The 20,355-nt window shown below is 47.5% G+C and overlaps 2 protein-coding genes and 1 long non-coding RNA gene across 4 annotated transcripts; 1 reads left to right on the forward strand and 2 right to left on the reverse strand.

Moving 5' to 3' along the window:
• The first annotated feature begins 4,824 nt into the window (after positions 1-4,824).
• LOC106866446 lies at positions 4,825-6,306 on the forward strand. Its single transcript, XR_001406814.2, has 2 exons — positions 4,825-5,588; positions 5,725-6,306. It is a non-coding gene; the product is annotated as an uncharacterized LOC106866446 (long non-coding RNA).
• Positions 6,307-10,046: 3,740 nt separating this feature from the next.
• Positions 10,047-10,466, reverse strand: LOC112271476. Its single transcript, XM_024460612.1, has one exon. The coding sequence runs from the start codon at positions 10,464-10,466 to the stop codon at positions 10,047-10,049; it is 420 nt and encodes a 139-aa protein (XP_024316380.1).
• A 7,928-nt stretch (positions 10,467-18,394) lies between these two features.
• Positions 18,395-20,335, reverse strand: LOC100844887 (bromodomain-containing protein 4). Of its 2 annotated transcripts, none has more exons than XM_010235434.3 (4): positions 19,841-20,335; positions 19,620-19,682; positions 19,395-19,484; positions 18,395-19,116 (listed from the first exon to the last, which is right to left on the reverse strand). In XM_010235434.3, exons 1-4 carry the CDS (start codon positions 20,213-20,215, stop codon positions 18,841-18,843), a joined length of 804 nt encoding a protein of 267 aa, XP_010233736.1. In that variant the 5' UTR covers positions 20,216-20,335; the 3' UTR covers positions 18,395-18,840. The 2 variants fall into 2 exon arrangements, with proteins under 2 accessions (XP_010233736.1, XP_003570837.1); XM_003570789.4 differs by having other exon boundaries at positions 18,395-19,119; positions 19,841-20,334.
• Positions 20,336-20,355: the final 20 nt, after the last annotated feature.

Below are 20,355 nucleotides of genomic sequence, written 5' to 3' on the forward strand. Positions count from 1 at the left end.
TGACGGTACGTACGATGACGGTCATACCATCACCACCAATTCCAATTTAATATATTGATATAAACTCACACCAACTCCAATTTAATATATTGATATAGACTTTAAACCATCGTTATCTTTTCCTCTGTGCTTATCCGGCCTCGTATGTATACGAGACGACCTGGCCCATTGCGTAGCTAGAGGTGGATGCTTGTACTAATCCAGACCTGATCGATCAAGCATGTCCAACCTGCCTAGCTTGAGTATACGTACACGTATACGTATACTAGTGTACGCATGTGTGCTCGGCTGCCTTCCAGTCGCTACATGCATGTAGCTGACATTTTCTTCTTCTAAGTGGTGTATTGATTCCGCGACGAATTTTGGTACAAAATCTTGTCAAACACCGATCCAAAATTATTGTCGAAATATTGCATGCATCTAGACGCATTTTAAGAATAGATGCATTCATATTTTGACAAATTTAAGTTAAGAATTTAGAATCAGAGGGAGTACCTTCCAGTCTAGAATTTGACCATGCATATATGCATGTTACGGATTGACAAAACGAGTCCCTGAAAACTTCACGTCCAGGACACGAATTGGAAGAGTTGAATTGGGACCAAGAAATATGCATGCATTGTTCATTGACGATTTTACTAATTTGTATAACAGACCAGAGAATTTGATATTTACAATCTAAAACTTGCCAAGATGTCCAAATATATACCGCTCGAAATTTCCAGCTTTCAAATATGCTCGCCAAATTTTGCATTGCGTATGGTAACCACTATAATGACCATTCGTTGACCGTTGCTGCAGTTTAATTTGCCCCTATCTATTGTGTTAATTTTCCCTCTGCAACATTCATATTTCACAAAACGCAGGTTTCATTCCAAGTTTGTGACATGAAGGTAATACACAGAAAGTTTGGAATAAGTTTCGGGAGAAAAAAGCAAACAATATAATTTCAGACAAGAAAACTGAATACTCTAGCAGCACTTCCGGGGAAGAGCTAGCCGTTGAGAGAAAACACATATGCATCGTTTCTTTGTGGATTCAATAAAAGACGAACGAATACACTGGGCATTTGCGTCCTTAATTATGTGGTTAGTGAGAGCGAAATCTTTACAGACAATCTGATTTTTAGAGGTTCGAAATCACGGGATCAGGTTGCCTTAGCGACCGCGGCCAGTACACCTGGCATTATTCATTTTAATTTCTGCATTATTCATTAATACGCTCTTGACTCGTGAAACAAAAAAAAGTTTGATATAAGACTAAACGTATAAGCATTATTCATTTCTTTAAAACTTGCACCTGGTTTTTAGATGAGGAATTTTTACGGTACCCCTATACTGCCAAGTAGTGGAAAGCAGTATATAAATCTGCACTGTTGATTTGATAAGGGTAGAATTAATGATAAATGATTTTTCCTTTTTTACGTGAATAGACATTTCTAATGGGCTGAAGCCCATTTACTCTCATCTTCTAGCTCTGTACGATTTGACGTGAAAATCATCTACTCCTATGTCTTTTTTTTAGGGCAACAGAACAACCTGGCTAGGTATACAAAGACCATCCGACGGATGAGAAAACCAAACCCTACCACCAACATCAAGCGATGAGGTACTTCTGGCTAGCTTATGAGCATCCATATTGGAGCTTCTACTCTCATGACGAAAACAACACACACAGTGTAAGACTTAGAAATATGTTGGATCTCTCTAGTAATTTGAACAAAAGAATTCAAGCTTCGACCATTAATAGCCGTGACCACCTCCTGGCAGTCAGAACCAATCATCAGGCGACGAGCTCACAAATCCGCGTCTCTTCGTTTTCTCCATCTCCCCGTTCAGGAGAAGCCATGAGACCGGCGGCGAGGTTCCCGTGACTGATGGTGGCTCCCCCCACCTCCCCCTCTCTGCTTTTCCCGGCCTGACAGAGAAAAGACGAGGCAACCATTAGAGGCCATCTGAAACTGGGGTTGATCTGAGGTGAGATAGAGGGAGCTCGGGGGTGGCAAAAATCGGACGAGAATAGCGAAGCAAGGCCGTGGATGGTCTTAGCTCGGGAACTTGACCACCCAAAAGGGAGATGAAAGACGATTCTTCCCTGCCTGTCTACCGGACTTGGAGAAGACGACGTCTTTTCCGTCAAGGATAGTGGGCCGCGCGGGTCGTGCGGGACCAAGACGTGGGCTTAATTAGAAGAATACCACCTCTATACTACTCTATTTAGCCCAACATTATCTGTTTAACCCAATAGTATATCATTACGTGGACCGTTAGATCTTCAACAATAAACGGCCCGTATTGATTACGGGGTAGTACCATGGCCGTATAGTGGCAGGTGCAAGGTGTGCACCTGTTCAGGGCCACCAAAAATTAGGGGCTTCCAAATGTAGTAGTACTACTAATTTGCTATATATGCTTAATTAACATTAAATTTTGGGCTCATTAAATAGAAAAAGAAAATGCCTCATGCGAAGAGGGGCAAAGGGAAGATGGCCGGCTTCTCTGCTTCTCCTCTACTAGTCCATCAGATCACACCACGATTCGGCCACGAGTTGTAGCTTTTTCGGTAGAACTTGAGTCCAGAGTTCAGCTTATTTGCTTTGTTACAACCTTTAGTTTTTCTTTTTCTTTTTGCACAAATTCACAACCTTTATTATTTTAGGATAAAGATTTGATATTGTTCTATTTAGACAGAGATGCAAGAATTTATGGATCTGGGTGTAACCATTTGAAAATGGTAGCATGGAAGTTTTCCAGCCGGTTTAGAGAAATGTGCTTAGAATGGCTTTTAATATTGATGTATGTGCGCATCAAACGATGCAAAGACCGGATGCCATTCTACTTTTCGAAAAATTATATTGCAAACTTTGGTTATGTAACTTTTTTCTTTATTTCGGGGCCACATTTAACATTTCGCACCGGGCCCCGAATTTCTAGTTACGGCCCTGCGGGTTACCATAAAACTGCTCTTAGATTCAGGCGCGGCTAGTGTTTTCGTCGTCAAGGAAAGACGAAGGAATTAAAGCACGAAGCATGACGAAAATACCAAACGGCGCCCGTGCAGGTTGGCCTGGTTTCAATCCAGATAGCCCACCGAAATGTATGAACAGACGGCCCAATCGTATAAGTCCGGTCTACCAGGTGAGGAAACGGTGGCCCAGGTTTCGTGTGGCCCAGGTCTTTTACTGGCCCTCTTGTGCCAATCGTCATCTGATCCTGGACTGCATAGTGGTCCATTTTTTTTTTTTGTCCACTCAAAAAAGAAAACATAGCGGTCCATTTTTTATTAGGATGACATGGACCCGAATATCATCTATTCATGGAACATGGGCCGAGCCATTCAATAGTCGTCCATAGGCGGCAGCCCACTTGTTCCAAAATCAGGGGCCGAACAATTGTGCCAGCCCACTTGTTCCAAAATTAAGGGGTCAGACGCAATCCTCCGGGACCAGCTCCGATCACACACCACATGGGCCCAGTATATTGAGCAGAAAAGTACACGGACATGGGGCGAAAAGTAGAAACACGACGTTTTTAGCCTGCTTTCCACTACTCTCACTGGTCTAAATGTACCGCCGGTCGTTTCGGAAGAGACGGCCTCGCTTAGGCCTAAACGGCATTACGCATACGTGCTGAATGGCCTCTGCCATGCATCGTGGAAGACTCTGCCATCACTCTTTTGATATTTGCTCATTTCCTTTGTACTCGCTGGTATGCTGGTTTTTATACCCGTGGGCCGTGGTGTCTTGTGATTTTCTTTTTAAAGTGGGTCGTGTATTAAGAAATAATGTTCGGATTAGAATCTCGCATGACCTGGCATATCACGTAGGACGGCAAAGAGTCTTGCAAAACACCACCACACCACACACTACGACCCCAACTAACTAACCCAAGAGCAACTTCATTGTCAATTCTATTAATTTTCCGAAAAGCAATCCCTGAATTCCAAGGCCTTGTGATTTTTTTTTTGTGCTAAGCTTTCCTAACTAATAAAACACTACATAAACTTTTGATAATTATTCAGGAAATTTTCAAGCAGCCAGTTAGTATAAAATCAATTTATTCGACTTAACCAAGGGGCTGGCATGAACACATGGTTGTTGGATACATATATATATAGTAAGCATATTTGCAATACACACACATGTATCTTGAACCAGAAGATCGTGCGAGCTTCCCGTCGCTGACTGATCAGTCGGACCCTCCGTTGCATCTGCGGCTCTGTGCGAAGGAGCTGGCCGGAAATGATAATGTGGTCCCCTCGAGTTGGATCTTGAGCAGGTCACCGGCACGCTGAGCCTGGCTGAACTCAAGCCACGCAGACTCCACCTGCACCCTCGACGTTCCTGGCATACCGAAACTTATATTGCTTGCCGGCGACCGAGACGGAGAAGTCGTACTACGCGTTGGCAATGTCACTACCAGTTGGAATCCACGGAGCTCGTACGACTGCACCCCCTGCAGGAGGAGGCCCCGCGGCAAGTTAACTCGATCCAGGAGGTCGTATACTGTTTCGTCAGCGGGTAGCTAGCGTCGAGTTGGTTGTTGCGGAGGTGGCGGCACAGAGGATGGAAGCCACGAAGATGACGACAAGGAGATGCTGGGTGGCCATGGCTATAGGTGTATATGAATACGAGGGACGTGATTGTGGATGAAGCTATGCAGACCTTGACCATGTTTATATGGGCAGCAAAGAAATTAAAGGGTCATAAGAAGAAATCAAATTTAATTGCGTTAATATTTCCTAATTAATATTCCATCAAGTCGCTCGTCGATTAGGATAATTGTAATTTTTATTTAATTTTTGTCTAATTAAGCCGCGTTCCATCTCTATCTCTATATTTTATATCTATATTTATATCTGTATCTATCTTATAAAGGGACCAACTTGGAAGGAAAATAAAATCTCAGCCGGCCATACATGTTAATCGGACGGCTCGGGGTCTTTCGTTCTCCCCTCCCCCCGAAAGATAATCACACCACTCCTTCCATTTCTGTCCACACACCCTCTACTTGGTTATGCCCCTGGCAGTGTGGTGCTCGTGTATCGCCCGCGAGTGACGCCTCAACACCAGGCGCTATGCCCCTGTGCTCTACTCTTTGGCAACCTGGAGCCGCCGTTCATGCCCCCGCGCGGCACCGCTGCCCCTGTCGAGCGCCGCCATCGCCTGCTGCTGCTGCTGCTGCTGTTAACTGTTCCCCCGCCGGACGCCGACGCGAGCGCGATGTGGTTACAGCGCTCTGCATCGGGTTCGGCGCCGGCGCCCGCGAAGACAGCAACAGCAGCAGCGAGGCCCCGCATGAACAGAAGCCTTCGAACCCCTATTTACGCGGAGCTGGCCGAGCAGCAGCAGGCGCGGGTGGAGCTCGGCCGTGCGCACGCGGCAGGCCGACGCTGCCTTGCTCGAGGTGAGGTGCCCGTGGGCACGGATCCGGAGAGCGGATTCCCAGCTAGCATGGGTCTTGCCGCCGGCCGATGTTGGAAGTCGATTTACATCCGGCTCTCTTGAGCTGGTGTTTGCTGCCTGCGGTCCTTCAACGCCTCTTGGCAAGGGGCTCCTCCGGCTCCATGGCTTGGCTTCAACGGCGACGGTGAGATGTCGGCCTCTGCTGTCCACAAGCTTCTGGCTTGGGGAGGTCCTGCAGGGTCTTCTTTGTGTTTCTTTTTTTCTCAGGCTCCTCTCGGTAAGATGGTGGCTGGTTTCCTTACTCCTATAAATAAATACAGGTACTGCTTTCCAGAAAAAAAGAAGATGGTGACGACGACGGAGAAGCAGGAGCCGGCAAAGACGACGGCGACAGCGCAGGGCTAGAGCCCGAGGCATGCAGCGGCTCGCGGCGCTATAAAATTAACCAAAATCCATCGCCGGCGCCAGTTAACAATTAACCCATCCATCATGCATACCATCAAGATGGTAAAGAGCTGGCTAGACTAGATCACTAGTTTTGCGCTAATTAACTCAAATTTTTCGAAGCTTGACCGTCTTTATGTTGATCAAAATATGAAACGTCTACAATTATCAAATCATTACCAACATATTGACCATAAAAATCTCCATGATTTAGTATGTCATTTTACAAAAAAAAAGAGAGCACAGAGTATGAAGCCATGGTGGATAACTAGACCTTCTTCGAAACGAAGCGATCCAAGTGCAAGCCGCAAAGGCCTACAATAATTGTTCCAAGCTTGACCGTCTTTATATTGATCAAAATACACGAAACGTTTACATAATCGTTTGTATGGTTACATTTTGGGCTCCCTGTTACATTTATCGATAATCGTTTGTATGGTTACAATAAAAAAAACATCTATAATTATCAAATCATTACCAACATATTGACCATAAAAATCTCCATGATTTAATATGTCATTAACAAAAAGAGAGAGCACAAAGTATGATAGTAATCGATGCAGAAGAGCGTGTCGTCGTGCACGTCCCGTGCCACCAAGAAGTACATGACCCCGTTGACGACGACCGGGCAAGGGCTGTAACAGCAAACAGGTGCCGGAGGCGAGTAAACACTGTGCATGTGTACCCATTGTTGAGGCAGACCACCTTGTATGCGCGGGACGTGACGGCACGACCGAAGCCGAAGATGTAGTGGTTTTCCCAATCGATATCCCACCGGTGCGGTTGTTTTGGGCAGTCGGCGACTACCTTCCCGGTGACCATGTCGACGACATGGTAAATACCAAAACCATGGTTGACGCAGATTAAGTCGCCGTCGCTGGTGGACGCCATCTCAGCTCAGAGAAACCTGCCCCCTTGGTCGTCCTCCTGACGTGGCCGTCCATGTCCATCAGCTGCAGGTCGTGGACAGTGCCGCCGGAATTCGGCCGGACAAAGCCGGCGGCGTGGCGAGACCTGTGCTCGGCGGCGAAGGCCGGGTCGGAGATGAGGGCGCGCCACTCATTGCACACGCAGCGGAACCGGCACACGGACCACACCGGCAGCCTCGAAAGGATGTCCAAGATGAGGTCGTTTGGCAATGTCGCGGCGGCGGCTGGGGACCGGTGCGGCGTCATGGGCGGCGGTCTGATCTGGCGGCGGCGACGCCAAGGAAGGCTGAGGATTTCAGATTGAGAGTCTGCCCATCTCCTTAATTGCGATAGTTTACTTATCTTGGATCGGAACTCTAGTACGTGTGGATCCAGGCTTTCTGCTGGGCCGTCGTTGGGTATTGGGCCCAAGAGCCAGCAGGAAAAAGAGAACGTGTGGGTTGGGCGTCCTCTGCTAGCCCACTTAAGTGTCCACGTTCCTTAAAAAAGAGTCCTCTGTCGAGCCCAAGTTTAATACTCACTCCATTCTCAAAACAAGACATCTTAGTTTTCTGCTAAGTTCCTCTAAAAAAAATAAAAAAATTCTGCTAAGTAAAATTGTTCCAAGCTTGACCATACACAATCATCTTCTTGTTGGTTCCTAAAAAAGAAAACTTAGGCGACGAAGCTTGACCGTATTCGTTAATAAAAAATATGAAACATTTACAATATACCAAATCAATACCAATATATTGACCATGAAAATCTCCATGATCTAGCACACCATCAATCAGAAAAAACACACACATAAAAGTCTGATATTGACCGACTTGACGCAACCATGATGGACAACTACATCTTCTTAGAGACAAAGCGATCCAACTGCAAGCTGCAAAGGCCTATCATGCTAGTGAGCTTATCCAATTTCCTTAGAGTGGTACATTCATTGGACTGAGGATGATGCACTTGGAGCAGCTCTCCTTGTTTGAGATGGGTGCAATAGATGGTCAATCTATTTGCATCATGTGTCATCCTTAAAGGCACATAACGACACGTGGTTGGGGCCATCGGGATCGTGTATGCTTTGATCCAAACATTCTTGTCAGAATCAATTAGGAGCCATATGTTGGTGTAATGATCATCAACCATGTGTTTGTCACATTGGACCATGCATAAGGCATTGTTGAGCTCTGTTATGCGGAGGTCCCACGTCGTGTTCCACCTCAACTCTCGGCCATCTGTTCTTGGCGGCGGGCCTTTGATTGCCTCCTTCCACTCCTCGCTCTCAAGGTCGAACAAAGCAACACGTCGTCGTGCTCCGTGACGGCCCGACCGAAGCCGAAGATGTTGTAACGTGCCCACCGGTGGTGTGGTTCCACATGTAGTTTCGGGCACTCCGCCGCTACGTTCCTGGTGACCAGGTCGACGACACGGCAGGAGGCGTCGGGGTTTTTGAAAGAATCGGCGATGCAGATCAGGTCACCCACGCTAGGGGAAATCAGCCCAGAGCCACCGGCCCCCTTGATCGTCCTCATGACGTTGCCTTCCATGTCCAGCATCTGCAGGTCCTGGACAATGCCGCTGGAATAATTCCCCCGGAGATGGGTGGCGACAACGTAGGGCTCGGCGGCGTGGCGAGACCCGTGCTCGGCGGCGAAGGCCGGGTCGGCGATCAGGACGCGCCACTCCTTGCTCACGCACCGGAACTGGCACACGGACCACGCCGGCGCCCTCGAAAGGATGTCGATGATGAGGTCGTTTGGCAATGTCGCAGCGGCGGCGGCCATGGCGCCTTTATTGGCTTGCGCAGGCGTGCTGGTTGAGGCTTGAGAGCGACGGAGACGCCGCCGGGGTTCAGTCGTCCGGCGCGGCTCCATGGACGGCGGTCTTCTTGATCTGATATGATGGCGACGGCGCCCTGAGCTGAGGGTTTCTCAGAGTCTGCCGATGGGGAGGCTAATTGCGATACTTTTATTTATCGGATCGGAACGCCCTTGAGATCCAGGCTTCCTTTTGAGCCATCGTGGGCCGAAAGGCAAGCAGGAAAGAGAGCGTGTGGTCGGGCTTCCTCTGCCAGCCCACATAATCATTTTCGCTCAAAAAAAAAACATAATCATTTTCTTGTTGGTTCCTTATTAAAGGAAATCTCTTGACCCCCTAAAAAAATCTCTTGTTTAACCCAGAATCTTTTTTTAAGTGATTAGAAAAATCAATTATATTGCCACGAAAAACACTGTCTATTATATACAAAAAAACACATTGTATAATGCCCTAAAAAAATTGTACATTGCCAAACTACAGAGTACGTAAATTCATCCTTTATTTTTTGCCCATGAAAATAAATTCCTGTGGCAGAAAAGATAAGACGATGAACAACGGAATAAAGTCGAGCTGCGCCAGGGATCAAAATACAATGAAAATAGCGCTAGGGTGCTCTGTGCGTTACATGTTCACTAACTAAGCTGTAAAATGGAGGAATTAAATAACGAGTCAGAATATATATCACGAGTAAACAAATCCATCCCTAATTAACTACACCCACTGATTCTAAATTCTTGACTCAAATTTGCCCAAATATGAATGTATCTATTCTTAAAAAGCGTCTAAATACATGTAATATTTCGACAATAATTTAGGATCGGAGGGAGTAATTGACGATATTGATTGCTTCATAGACTCCTTAACCATGATAAAATCGAACTAGAGAAAATCGGACTATAGGTATAACACACACATATGACTTCCCTAATAAGCTCCTAATAATGAACCTATGGATTCTATCTATCCTACGCCGATACCTCTCAGAAACAAACTTCAAAATTAGGGCAAGTTAATTTCGTGACATAGATCTTGCACAGCAGAACACTCTACTCGGGCTTGTTCTTGCGCAACCCAGCCTCTGTCGTGCAATGCGGATCGAAATTTTCAGTCACTCTTTTGATATTGGTTCATTTAATTCTGTACTCACTCACAAGCTGATTTTTTTCTCCAAGGGTTAAGTCTGTGGTCTATACTACCATTCAAAAAAGGAATTGGATGGGAATTATTTCTTACCGAGATGTCTTGCGGATCGATTTTGTGTGTGCTAGCTTTCCTAATAAAAACACCCCATAATCTACTTAATTAGAAAAAAGATCAAACAATAACTTAGCACAAAAATCGATTTTATTCACTCTAAATAGCATGATTGTTGGATACAATATATGACAAGCATGCATCATACTCATCTATCCTGAACCAAAAGACCGTGCTAGAGGTTCCCAAAGCCAGCTGATGGATCGGTTGGACCCTCAGTTGCATCTTGGGCTCTGGGCGAAGGCGCTAACAGGGAATGGTACCGTGGACGTCTCGAGATGGAGGTTGAGCTGGTCACCGACACGCTGGACCTGGTTGAACCCAAGCCACGCGAACTCCACCTGCACCCTCACGCCGTACACCTTGGTTAGGGATCCTGACTGGATAACTCCGCCTACAGCTTTGTCGTACCGAAACTTGTATTGCTTGCCGGCGACCGAGACAGAGAATTCACACACGTTTGGGAGGGTCACACCTAGATCGCCCCCGTGGAGCACGTACGACTGCACCCCTTGCGGGAGGAGTCCCCGTGGCAAGTTGTTTTGCTCTAGAACGTCATATGCTGTTGGTGCGGAGGAGGCAGCATGGAGGATGGAAGCCACGAGTACGGTGAGGAGGAGATGCTGGATGGCCATGGCTGTTACCGACCACAAAGTATATATCTATATGAATATGATCTATGAGATTGTGAATGGAGGAGGAGACCTTGGCCGCTTATATATAGGCAGCCAAGACAAGTCATAGATGAAAAAAAATGAAATTTTATTTGCATTGATTAATCCTAATTAACATTCCATAAAACGTTGGTCAAAATAGGCTAAACGTACCACCCAATTGAATCAAGACTTTATTTGTGTTTACTTTCCCTGATTAAGCGTCCCATAAAAACGTTGGTCAAAATAGGTTAAATGTACCACGCACCAAGAGGAAAAATTGGTTCATTTGAGGGCTCGTGGTGAACTTTTGATCTACCTTCCAGGCTAGAATTTGACCATGCATGCATGCATGCATGCTACGTATTAACAAAAAGAGTCCATGAAAACTTCACACCCAGGACTTGAATTGGGCCCAAGAAATACGCATGCATATGTTCACTGACAATTTACTAATTGTATAACAAATCCATGCATTAATATATATATATATATATATATTATTGACGATTGCAAATGTGCATGTGTGCAGAAATGTATATATTGGAGCCGTTGAGAGAATATTTGTATTAGTCGCAAAAAAGGGAGAAAATAACTTGTATGACAGATGATAGATCGAATTTGATATTTACCACTCAAAACGTGCCAAAGATGTCCAAATAACCCTCAAAATTCCCAGCATTCAAATATACTCGTCAAATTTTGCATTGCATACAAATTAACCACTATAATGACCATTTGTTGACCGTTGCTGATTAAAAGACACTTCAGTTTGCCCCTATCTATTTTGTTGATTTTCCCTCTACAAGATTCACATTTCACAAAACACGGGTTTCATTAATTCCAAGTTTTTGACATGAAGGTAAGGCACAAAAAGTTTGGAGTAATTTCAGACAAGAAAACTGAATATTCCGGCAGCAATTCCGGGGAAGAGCGCGCCACCACTACGCCCACCATTGCATGTATAGGGGAAATTCTGGATGTTAAATACATAATTCCCGATCATAACAAATCCATGCATTTATATATGATTAACGATTACATTGTGCGTGCATGCAGCAGCAATGTATTGGAGCCGTTGAGAGCAAACACATATGCATGGTTGTGTCTTGGTGGATTCAATAAAAGACGAACGAATACAGTGGGCATTTGCGTCCTTATGTGGTTATAGTGAGAGCCAAATCTTAAAGAAAACTTGGTGGATATCTCTTAATATGGTGCCAAGTAAAATTGTTCGAAGCTGCACTATTTTCCTTGATAAAAATATGAAACATCTGTAATATCAAATCAATACAAATGTTTTTTTTTGTATTGACCATGAAAATCTCCACGATTTAGTACGTCATTTAGAAAAACACATCAGAGTATAATGGTGATGGATGCGACGCAGCCATGGTGCATCACTAGGTCTTCTTCGAGACAAAGCGATCCAAGTGCAAACTGCAAAGACTTGTCCTATTAGAGAGCTTATCAAGTTTTCTTAGAGTTGTGCATACATCAGCTGATCAGCATGAGGGTTATAGACTTGGAGCAGCTCTCCGTCTTTCAAATGGGTGCAATGGAGGATCAACCCATGTCCATCATGTGTCACCCTTAAAGGCACACAACGACGGGTGAATGGTGTCATCGGATCACGTATGCTTTGATCCAAATATTCTCGTCGGAATTAATTAGAAGCCATATGTTGGTGTGATGATCACCCTTCGTGCTCGACACCCATTGAGCCATGCACAAGGCCTTGTTGAGCTCTGCTATGCAGAGTGCCCCCGGCCGTCGTCGTTCTCCACAGCTCAGGACCGACCGATCTCTGCGGGCCCTCGATCTCCTCCTCCTGCCACGCCTCGTTCTCGAGGTCGAAGCAAAGTAACCCGTCGTCCCACATCTCGCTTGACACCAAGAAGTACATGGCTCCGTTGACGACGACCGGGCATGCTCTTTGGTTGTAGGAAACACGGCATGGAGGTGACGGCGATGACCTCCACCTGCCACCGCCGTCGTCGTCTCCTACCGTAAACACCGCGCAGGAGTGCCCGTCCGCGAGGCAGACCACCTTTGTACGCGCGGGACACTGCGGCACGACCGAAGCCAAAGATTTTGTAACGTGCCCACCGGTGTCGCCTCTCTTTCGGGCAGTCCGGCGACTACCTTCCCGGTGAGCAGGTCAATGACACGGTAGGGAATGCCGGAGATGCCAGAAATATCGCCGATGCAGATCACGTCGCCGGCCGTCGCTGGCGGACGCCATCTCGAAGCCACCTGCGTCGTTGATCGTCCTCCTGACGTTGCCGTCCATGTCAATCAGCTGTTATTGGAGAGTGCGTTTTCATATCTCACGATTTTCCAAGTTCTCCTTCGAGTTCAGTCCCAGAAAAACTTATACTTTCTCCGTCCCATATTAAGTTCCGAATCTAAACATATTTCTATGTATAGATAAATTCATATTTAGACAAATTTGAATCACTTAAAATGAGACGGAGAAAGTACTTTTTTCGATTAAAAAGCTCAGCAGAAAAACTAATACCATGGCTAATGAGTTACAGCTCCTAATGCTAGAGCGTTCCCTTCTTCGACACGCGTCTCTTCGTCTCTTCGTCGAGGATGTAACTCTCTTTGCTTAATAATAAAGTTGCCTACGTTCAAAATAAAAACTCATATTCACATTGCAATTTAAGGCCAAGAATGCTTACGGTCTTGCTCTCAAATCTTCCACTTCACAGCGTTCTTGCAAGAATTCTTTAATCCTGGATAATTTCTTGAAAAGAATTCCTTATTTACCCTGGCCCATTATGTGTTCATAAACTGAGTACGTACTATTTTTACAATGTTATTGAATTAATCACGATGTTTACATGTTGGATTGGAACTCCATGCATGCATGTGTTGATTTTTCCTAATTAATAAGTTAATCACATGTCTCCATTTACTCTCACTGGTCATGTTTTGTGTTTGGTAAACTAACGGCTCCAAGTTCACTACTCCCTCCGTTTCCAAGAGAACGACATCTCTTAATTTTGTGCTCAGTAAAATTGTTCGAAGCTTGACGGTATTCGTCGATAAAAATATGGAACATTTACACTATCAAACCAATACCAATATATTGACCATGAACATCTCCATGATTTAGCACATCAACATTCAGAAAAAAAAACACATAAAAGTCTAATAGCGATCGATGCGACGCAACCATGATGGACACCTACATCTTCTTAGAGACGAAGCGATCCTACTTCAAGCTGCAAAGGCCTATCATGCTAGTGATCGAGCTTGTCCAATTTCCTTAGAGTGGTACATTCGTTGGACTGAGGATGATACACTTGGAGCAGCTCTCCTTGTTTGAGATGGGTGCAATAGAAGGTCAATCTATTTGCATCATGTGTCATCCTTAAAGGCAAATAACGACACGTGGTTGGGGCCATCGGAATCGTGTATGCTTTGATCCAAATATTCTTGTCAGAATCATTTAGAACCCTGTCCAGACCAACTATCGATGGGAGAAGACTCCGAGCCTGTTTAAACTGATTACTCTTTTGCGCCCAAAAAAAAAAACTGATTACTCTTTGAGTCATAAAGTTTCCTACCGTACGGAGTAAAATCTTATTTCACATGGCAATTTAAGGCAAAACGTTTACACGCTAGCTATTACTCGTAATCTTCCACTTCAGAGCATTATTGTAAGAACTCTTTAATCCTGTATATAATTTCTTGTAAGAATTCCTTAATCTTGGCTCTTATGTACATGTTCATAAGCGGAGGGCTAGCACTACAGTTTCTTTTAACTAATATCCTAACGTTGTTGCTGCAGCTTGATTGAGGCATCCATACACTAGTCCGCTCAAATTTTGCCACACTGAAGACACAATTTCATTTAAAATTGAACACTATTTTATAAAGTTATTGAATTAATCACCATGTTTAGATATTGGATTCGAACTCCATGGTTGATTTGCCTAACTGACTTAATTTCTAGATATTGATTATTAATTCCAGCAATTCACATTTGTTGCCATGTTTGGCCGGCGTTTTCAGGTCTTTAACTTTGCCCCTCCATTCCTAAAAGGAGGTCATTTCTTAGTTTTGTGCTAAGTAAAAATTGTTCAAAGCTTAACAGTATTCATTGATAAAAATACGGAACGTCTACAATATAAAATCGATACCAATATATCAGCCATGAAAACCTCCATGATTATTTAGCAACATCATTTCGAAAGAAAAAACACATAAAAGTATAATAGCGATGATCGAAGTGACACAATGATGATGCCATAACTAGATCTTTGTGACGAAGCGATCCAAGTGCAAGCTGCATAGGCCTATCATGTTGCTGAGCTTATCTGGTTTCCTTAGCGCCCTACATTCATCGGCACGAGCATCACAGACTTGGAGCGGCTCCCCTTGTTTCAATCGGTAGCAACAGAAGATGAATCTATCTCCACCATTTGCCACCCTTAAAGGCACACAGCGATATGTGTCTGGGGCCATCGGAATCGTGTATGTTTTAATCCAAATATTCTCGTCGGATTCAGTCAGAAGCCATATGTTGATGCGATGAGGACCTGTCGTGGTCGTGGTCGTGCCCCTGTCCCATTGAACCATGCATAAGGCGTTGTTGAGCTCTACTATGCGGAGGTCCCCCGCCGTCTTCTCCCACAGCTCGGGGCCAACCGATTTCTGCGGGCCGTCGATCGCGTCCTTCCACTCCTCGTTTTCACCAAGAAGTACATGGCTCCGTTGACGACGACCGGCAAACCTCTGTAGTTGTGTCTTACACGGGCCGGAGGCGACGGCGACGGCCTCCACCCGGTGGTGTCGTCGTCGTCTCCTAAAGTAAACACCGCGCACGCATATCCTTCCATGAGGCGGACCACCTTGTAGGCACGGGACGTGGCGGCACGGCCGAAGCCGAAGATGTTGTCGTAATGTTTCCGCCGGCGGCGGCGTGGTTGATCCGCGTGTTGTTTCGGGCACTCCGCCGCTACCTTCCCGGTGACCAGGTCGATGACACGGCAGGCGCCTAGGGTGGAAACATCGGCGCACATGCCAGGGGACATGAACCCGTAGTCACCTGCACCCTTGAGCACCCTCGTGGCGTTGCCGTCCATGTCCATCAGCTGCAGGTCGCCGGAACCCCGGCCCCATCGGGTTGCGACGATGAAAGGCTCGGCGTGGCGAGAGCGATGCTCGGCGTGCCACGAAGGCCGGGTCGGAAATAAGGGCGCGCCACGCCTTGGACACGCACCGGGACCGGCGCACACGGACCACACCGGCACCCTCGAGAGGATTTCCAAGATGATCTCGCTGGGCAACGTGACGCCGGCGCCGCCGCCGGCATCAGGTGTGCTGGCCGTTGCCGTGTGAGAGCGAAGAAGTGGACGGCGGCGGCTTTCAGGCGAACGGTGTCGTCGGTGTTGGGCTTGCTTTGCTAGCCCACTTAATTCCTCGGCTCTTCAAATAAGAATTCTCCAAAGCAGGGCAATCGAAGGCAAAAAGGCTTGATTCCCTCCCGAGTGGCAAATAGCCAAGCACGTCATTGAGGAATTAATAATCGATACACTAATCCAGTCGCTTTATGCCACATTACTGAGAACGCAATTTCACTTCTGAACGCATACTAGTATTTCTTTTTATAACATTGCTGAATCAATCTTGGCTAAGTGCCAACAAGACGGCAGTACTACTAATCATGGCTAATTGCCAACAAGATGGTGATGCTACTGCAACTTAGCAGCTGGATTACTGTACTACTTCGTTCCAAGTTTACTGCTCCCTCCTTTTCCAAAAAAGGAGGAAATCTCCTAATTTTGTACTAAGTATAAAATTGTTGGAAGGTTGACTATTTCCGTTGATAAAAATATGAAACATCTAAAATATCAAATCAATACAAATGTATTGACCATCAAAGTATAACAGTGATTGATGCGACGCAGCCATGGTGGTGGATAACTAGATCTTCTTCGAGACGAAGCAATCCAAGTGCAAACTGCAAAGGCCCGTCCTTCTCACGACCTTATCATGTTTTGTGACCGTCGTGCATACATCGGCATGAGGGTCATAGATTTTGAGCACCTCTCCGTAATTCATATGGGAGCAATGGAGGATCAATCTATTTCCATCATCTGTCACCCTTAAAGGCATATAATAATAGGTGGCATGGGACATCGGAATCGTGTAAGCTTTGGTCCAAACATTCTCGTTGGAATCAGTTGGGAGCCATATGTTGGTGCAGGGATCACCTGTCGTGGCCTTGCATCTGTCCCATTGAGCCATGCATAAGGCATTGTTGAGCTCTCCTATGCGGAGGGCCCTCGCCATCTTCCGCCAGAGCTCGTAGCCAACTAATTTCTGCGGGCCTTCGATTGTCTCCTTCCACTCCTCATTCTCGAGGTCGAAGCAAAGTAACCTGTCATCGTACATGTTTTGTCCCACCAACAAGTACATGGGCCCCGTTGACGACAACGGGCCTGGCTGCTCTGTGGTTGTAGCCGACACGGGTCGGAGGCGATGCCGATGACCTCCACGCGTTGTCGCCTCCTATAGTAAACACCTCACAGGTATTCCTGTCCACGAGACGGACCACCTTGTACGCACCGGACGTGGTGGCACGGCCGAAGCCGAAGATGTATTCTTTCCACCGGAGTGCTTCCACATGTACATTGTTTCGGGCAATCCGCCGCTACCTTTCCGGTGACCAGGTCAATGACACGGCAGGCGCCACGGGCTGTCGACGAAACATCATCGGCGACGCAGATCATGTCACCGACGCTGGTGGACATCAACCCAGAGCCACCGACCCCCTTCATCACCCTCACGACGTTGCCGTCCATGTCCATGAGCAGCAGGTCGTGGGCACGGCCGGAAATCTCCAAGGACTTGGAGAAGCAGTCCTTGTTTCCGATGGGAGCAACAGAAGATCAACAATCTATCTTCATCATTTGTCACGCTTAAAGGCTTGTGAAGATAACAGTCTTGGGCGATCGGAATCGCGTATGCCTTCATCCAAGTGTTCTCTCGAGACCAGGTGGCCGGTGGACATGATCAGCCCAAAGGCGCCACATAAACCCCCTGCCCGCTAGATCGTCCTCATGACATTGCCGCCCGTGTCCAGCAGATGCAGGTCGTGGACACGGCCGCGGGAATCCGGCCGGAGACAGGACAGCAGGCGACGACCATGGGCTCGGCGGCCAAGGCCGGGGAGGAGATCAGGGCGCGCCACTCCTTGCACACGCACCGGCACCCCGGCAGCCTTGAGAGGATGTCCAAGATGAGATCGGTCGGCAATGTCGCGGCGGCGGCAGGTGTGCTGGTCATCGTGGGGGCTAGCGAACAAGTGTTCTTGTCAGAATTCTCGGACGATCACACAAATTGGGTGGCGCCATAGCGGCCGGTGCCCCACGGCGCGATCAAAGGCTAGCCGGGGGTTCGAGAGTCGACAGGCTAATTTAGTTGCGATATTTCAGGTGTCCGATCGGACTCGGTGTTGGGCTCGGCCACGTTTCGGATCCAGGAAGAAACCAACTCCTGAAAAAAATTCTTTGTTTTTAGAGGATCCTGAAAAAAAAATCTTGTGAGGATCACATGGAGTTGGGCCTGAGAAGCGGGCTGGGACGCTACCATTGGTTATTAGGCCCAATTGGGAGGATCTGTTGTGACAATCTTCTTCTTGTTTTTTTTTTCCTGAACAAAGATGCAGTTGTGAGGATCACATGGAGTTGGGCCTCAGAACCTTGTGTCCTTGTCAGATAAACTTATTCCGAGTGTTCTTGTAAGGATTCTCCAAGCATGGCAATCGATCGAAGCCAAAAAAGGTTTGACCTTTCGCTTCCGAGTGTTCAAAGCACGGCAGTCAAGCATTCATAAACGGAGGATCACTCTTCTGATTTCTTTAATATCCTGCTTGATTGAGGAACAATGGATACACTAACCCAGTCACTTTATTATGCCAGCCACAATGAAAACACAATTCCATTTCTGAATGAATACTTACTATTTCTATAACATTGCTGAATCAATCTTGGCTAATTGCCAACAATATGGTAGCACTACTAGTACTAATCTTGGCTAATTGCCAACAAGCTGGTGATACCACTAGTACAAACTTAGCAGCTGGATTACTACTACTACCACTATACTGCTACTAGCTGGTATACTGCTACTGTCACAATGTTCTTGCAAATTGCAATGCAACACAGGAGATCATCGAGATCTTAAGCTCAATCGCCTAGCAAAATTCCAACCAGAATGCTGTCGCAATCGATCTGGCACCACTACTAGTACTAGCACACCCAAAGAAGAAAGAAACTCAAAAAAAATCTGGTCTTTGGCGCTGGCGGCCATTGTGGCCCAGTCGCGCGCCCTATCCTTATCCTCGGCGCCCCCGCGCCCTGCCCCCCGCCGCCGCCTTGGCTCGCCGGATGTCCTGCCTCCGCCGCCGCGCCGCCGCCGAAAGCGCCGCCTTCTGTAGCAGCTCCTGCTGCCCACGGTGGCGCCACTGCGGCTGCGGCTTGCCGTCCTCGGCTTCTTCCGCCGCCGCCGGCTCGTTCAAGTCCAGCCCCAGCGCCGGCCGCTCACCGGCGGCGGCGCGCTTCTGCTTCCGCGCAGCTTCTTCTTCCTCCTCCGGCCGATCCCGCTTCTTGTGCTGCTGCAAAAAGAAACAGAGAGACACGTGCCGCCGCGTCAGGCTTCCTTTCTATCTTTCCCTGGTAGCGTATGCGGTTAGCGAGACATGGGGGACGGAAAGGGGGAAATAGCAACAAGAACTTTCCAAATCGACGTCGCAGAATTGCAGCGCAAGAAAAAACTGCTCCAGCACAGTACAGCAGTACTACTACTAATAACCATCTATCACATCGATTGGATCCATCGATCGGAACAGAGATTAGGAAGGAATTTGGATCGAATTAATCAATCAATCACCTTGGTTTGCTGCTGCTGTTGCTGCAGCTGCTTGAGGCTGTCGTTGGTGCTCTTGGATGCCAGCAGCCGCGCCTTGAACTGCTCGATTTGCTGTTCCGTTTTCGCCCCCAAATTGAACAATCACAGCGGTTAGAAATTTCTTACTGAGAGAATCGCGGCGAAAAAGCTCAGCAAGAACTGAAAACGAGATCGATTGCCGCAAACAAACAATTCGAGACGACGAACCTTGGAGAGATGGGCGTTCTCGCTGGACAAGCTCGCGACCACGCCACGCTGCTGCTGCACCCACTGAAGCAGAGACGGGAAGAAAGAAGAGAGGAACAGGTCAAAAACGGAAGGAAAAGCTAATCAGAATCGAATCGGATTGGTAATTTGGTACGGCGAGGGAAAGAAGAAGGCAGCCGCGGATCTCGCGGCGGCGGCGGCGGCGGCGGAGACTAACTCACCTTCTTGTGCGCAAGCTCCTTCGTCTCCTCCGCCGGGGCTCCTTCTTCGTCTGTGTGCTCGGGGAAGGCGAGAGGCGTGTCCGGGCTGGCGGCGCCTGCGCCCCTGTCTTCGCCAGCAGCAGAATCAGCAACAGCAGCAGCGACAACCGCCGCGGGCTTCTCCTCCTCCTCCTCCTCCGCCGTCGCCGCCGGCTCCGGATGCGCGGTCCTCGGCCTGCGCCGGCCCCAAGAGAGGATCTCCATCTCCAGCCGCGGCGGCGGCGACTTCTGCTGGCGGCGGCGGCGCAGGCCCGCGCGAGCCAGCACGAGCGACGGCAGGTCCACGAGAATGGCGGCCACCTCCATCTCCCCCTCATCAAACTCCTCCTCCGCCATGGATCTCGAGCAAGCGCGCGAGAGCGAAGCTGGGCTTTAGCGCGTGCGATTGCGATTGCGGCGAGCAAGCGGAAGAGGAGAGAGGAGGGCTCAGGCTGCTAGATTGCTTTGGTTTAATAGAGAGAGAGAGAGCAAAAGGC

Source organism: Brachypodium distachyon, chromosome 3 (genome assembly GCF_000005505.3).
Source record: "Brachypodium distachyon strain Bd21 chromosome 3, Brachypodium_distachyon_v3.0, whole genome shotgun sequence".
Taxonomy (NCBI): Eukaryota; Viridiplantae; Streptophyta; class Magnoliopsida; order Poales; family Poaceae; genus Brachypodium; species Brachypodium distachyon.

Excerpts from the sequence above, each read along its gene's own strand:
- LOC100844887 (XM_003570789.4), bottom strand. The coding sequence starts at position 20,215 with ATGGCGGAGGAGGAGTTTGATGAGGGGGAGATGGAGGTGGCCGCCATT. Across the intron at positions 19,683-19,840 it reads AGGAGCTTGCGCACAAGAAG|TGGGTGCAGCAGCAGCGTGG; the intron begins GTGAGTTAGTCT and ends TCTCTGCTTCAG. Across the intron at positions 19,120-19,394 it reads AACAGCAGCAGCAAACCAAG|CAGCACAAGAAGCGGGATCG; the intron begins GTGATTGATTGA and ends TTCTTTTTGCAG.
- LOC112271476 (XM_024460612.1), bottom strand. The coding sequence starts at position 10,466 with ATGGCCATCCAGCATCTCCTCCTCACCGTACTCGTGGCTTCCATCCTC.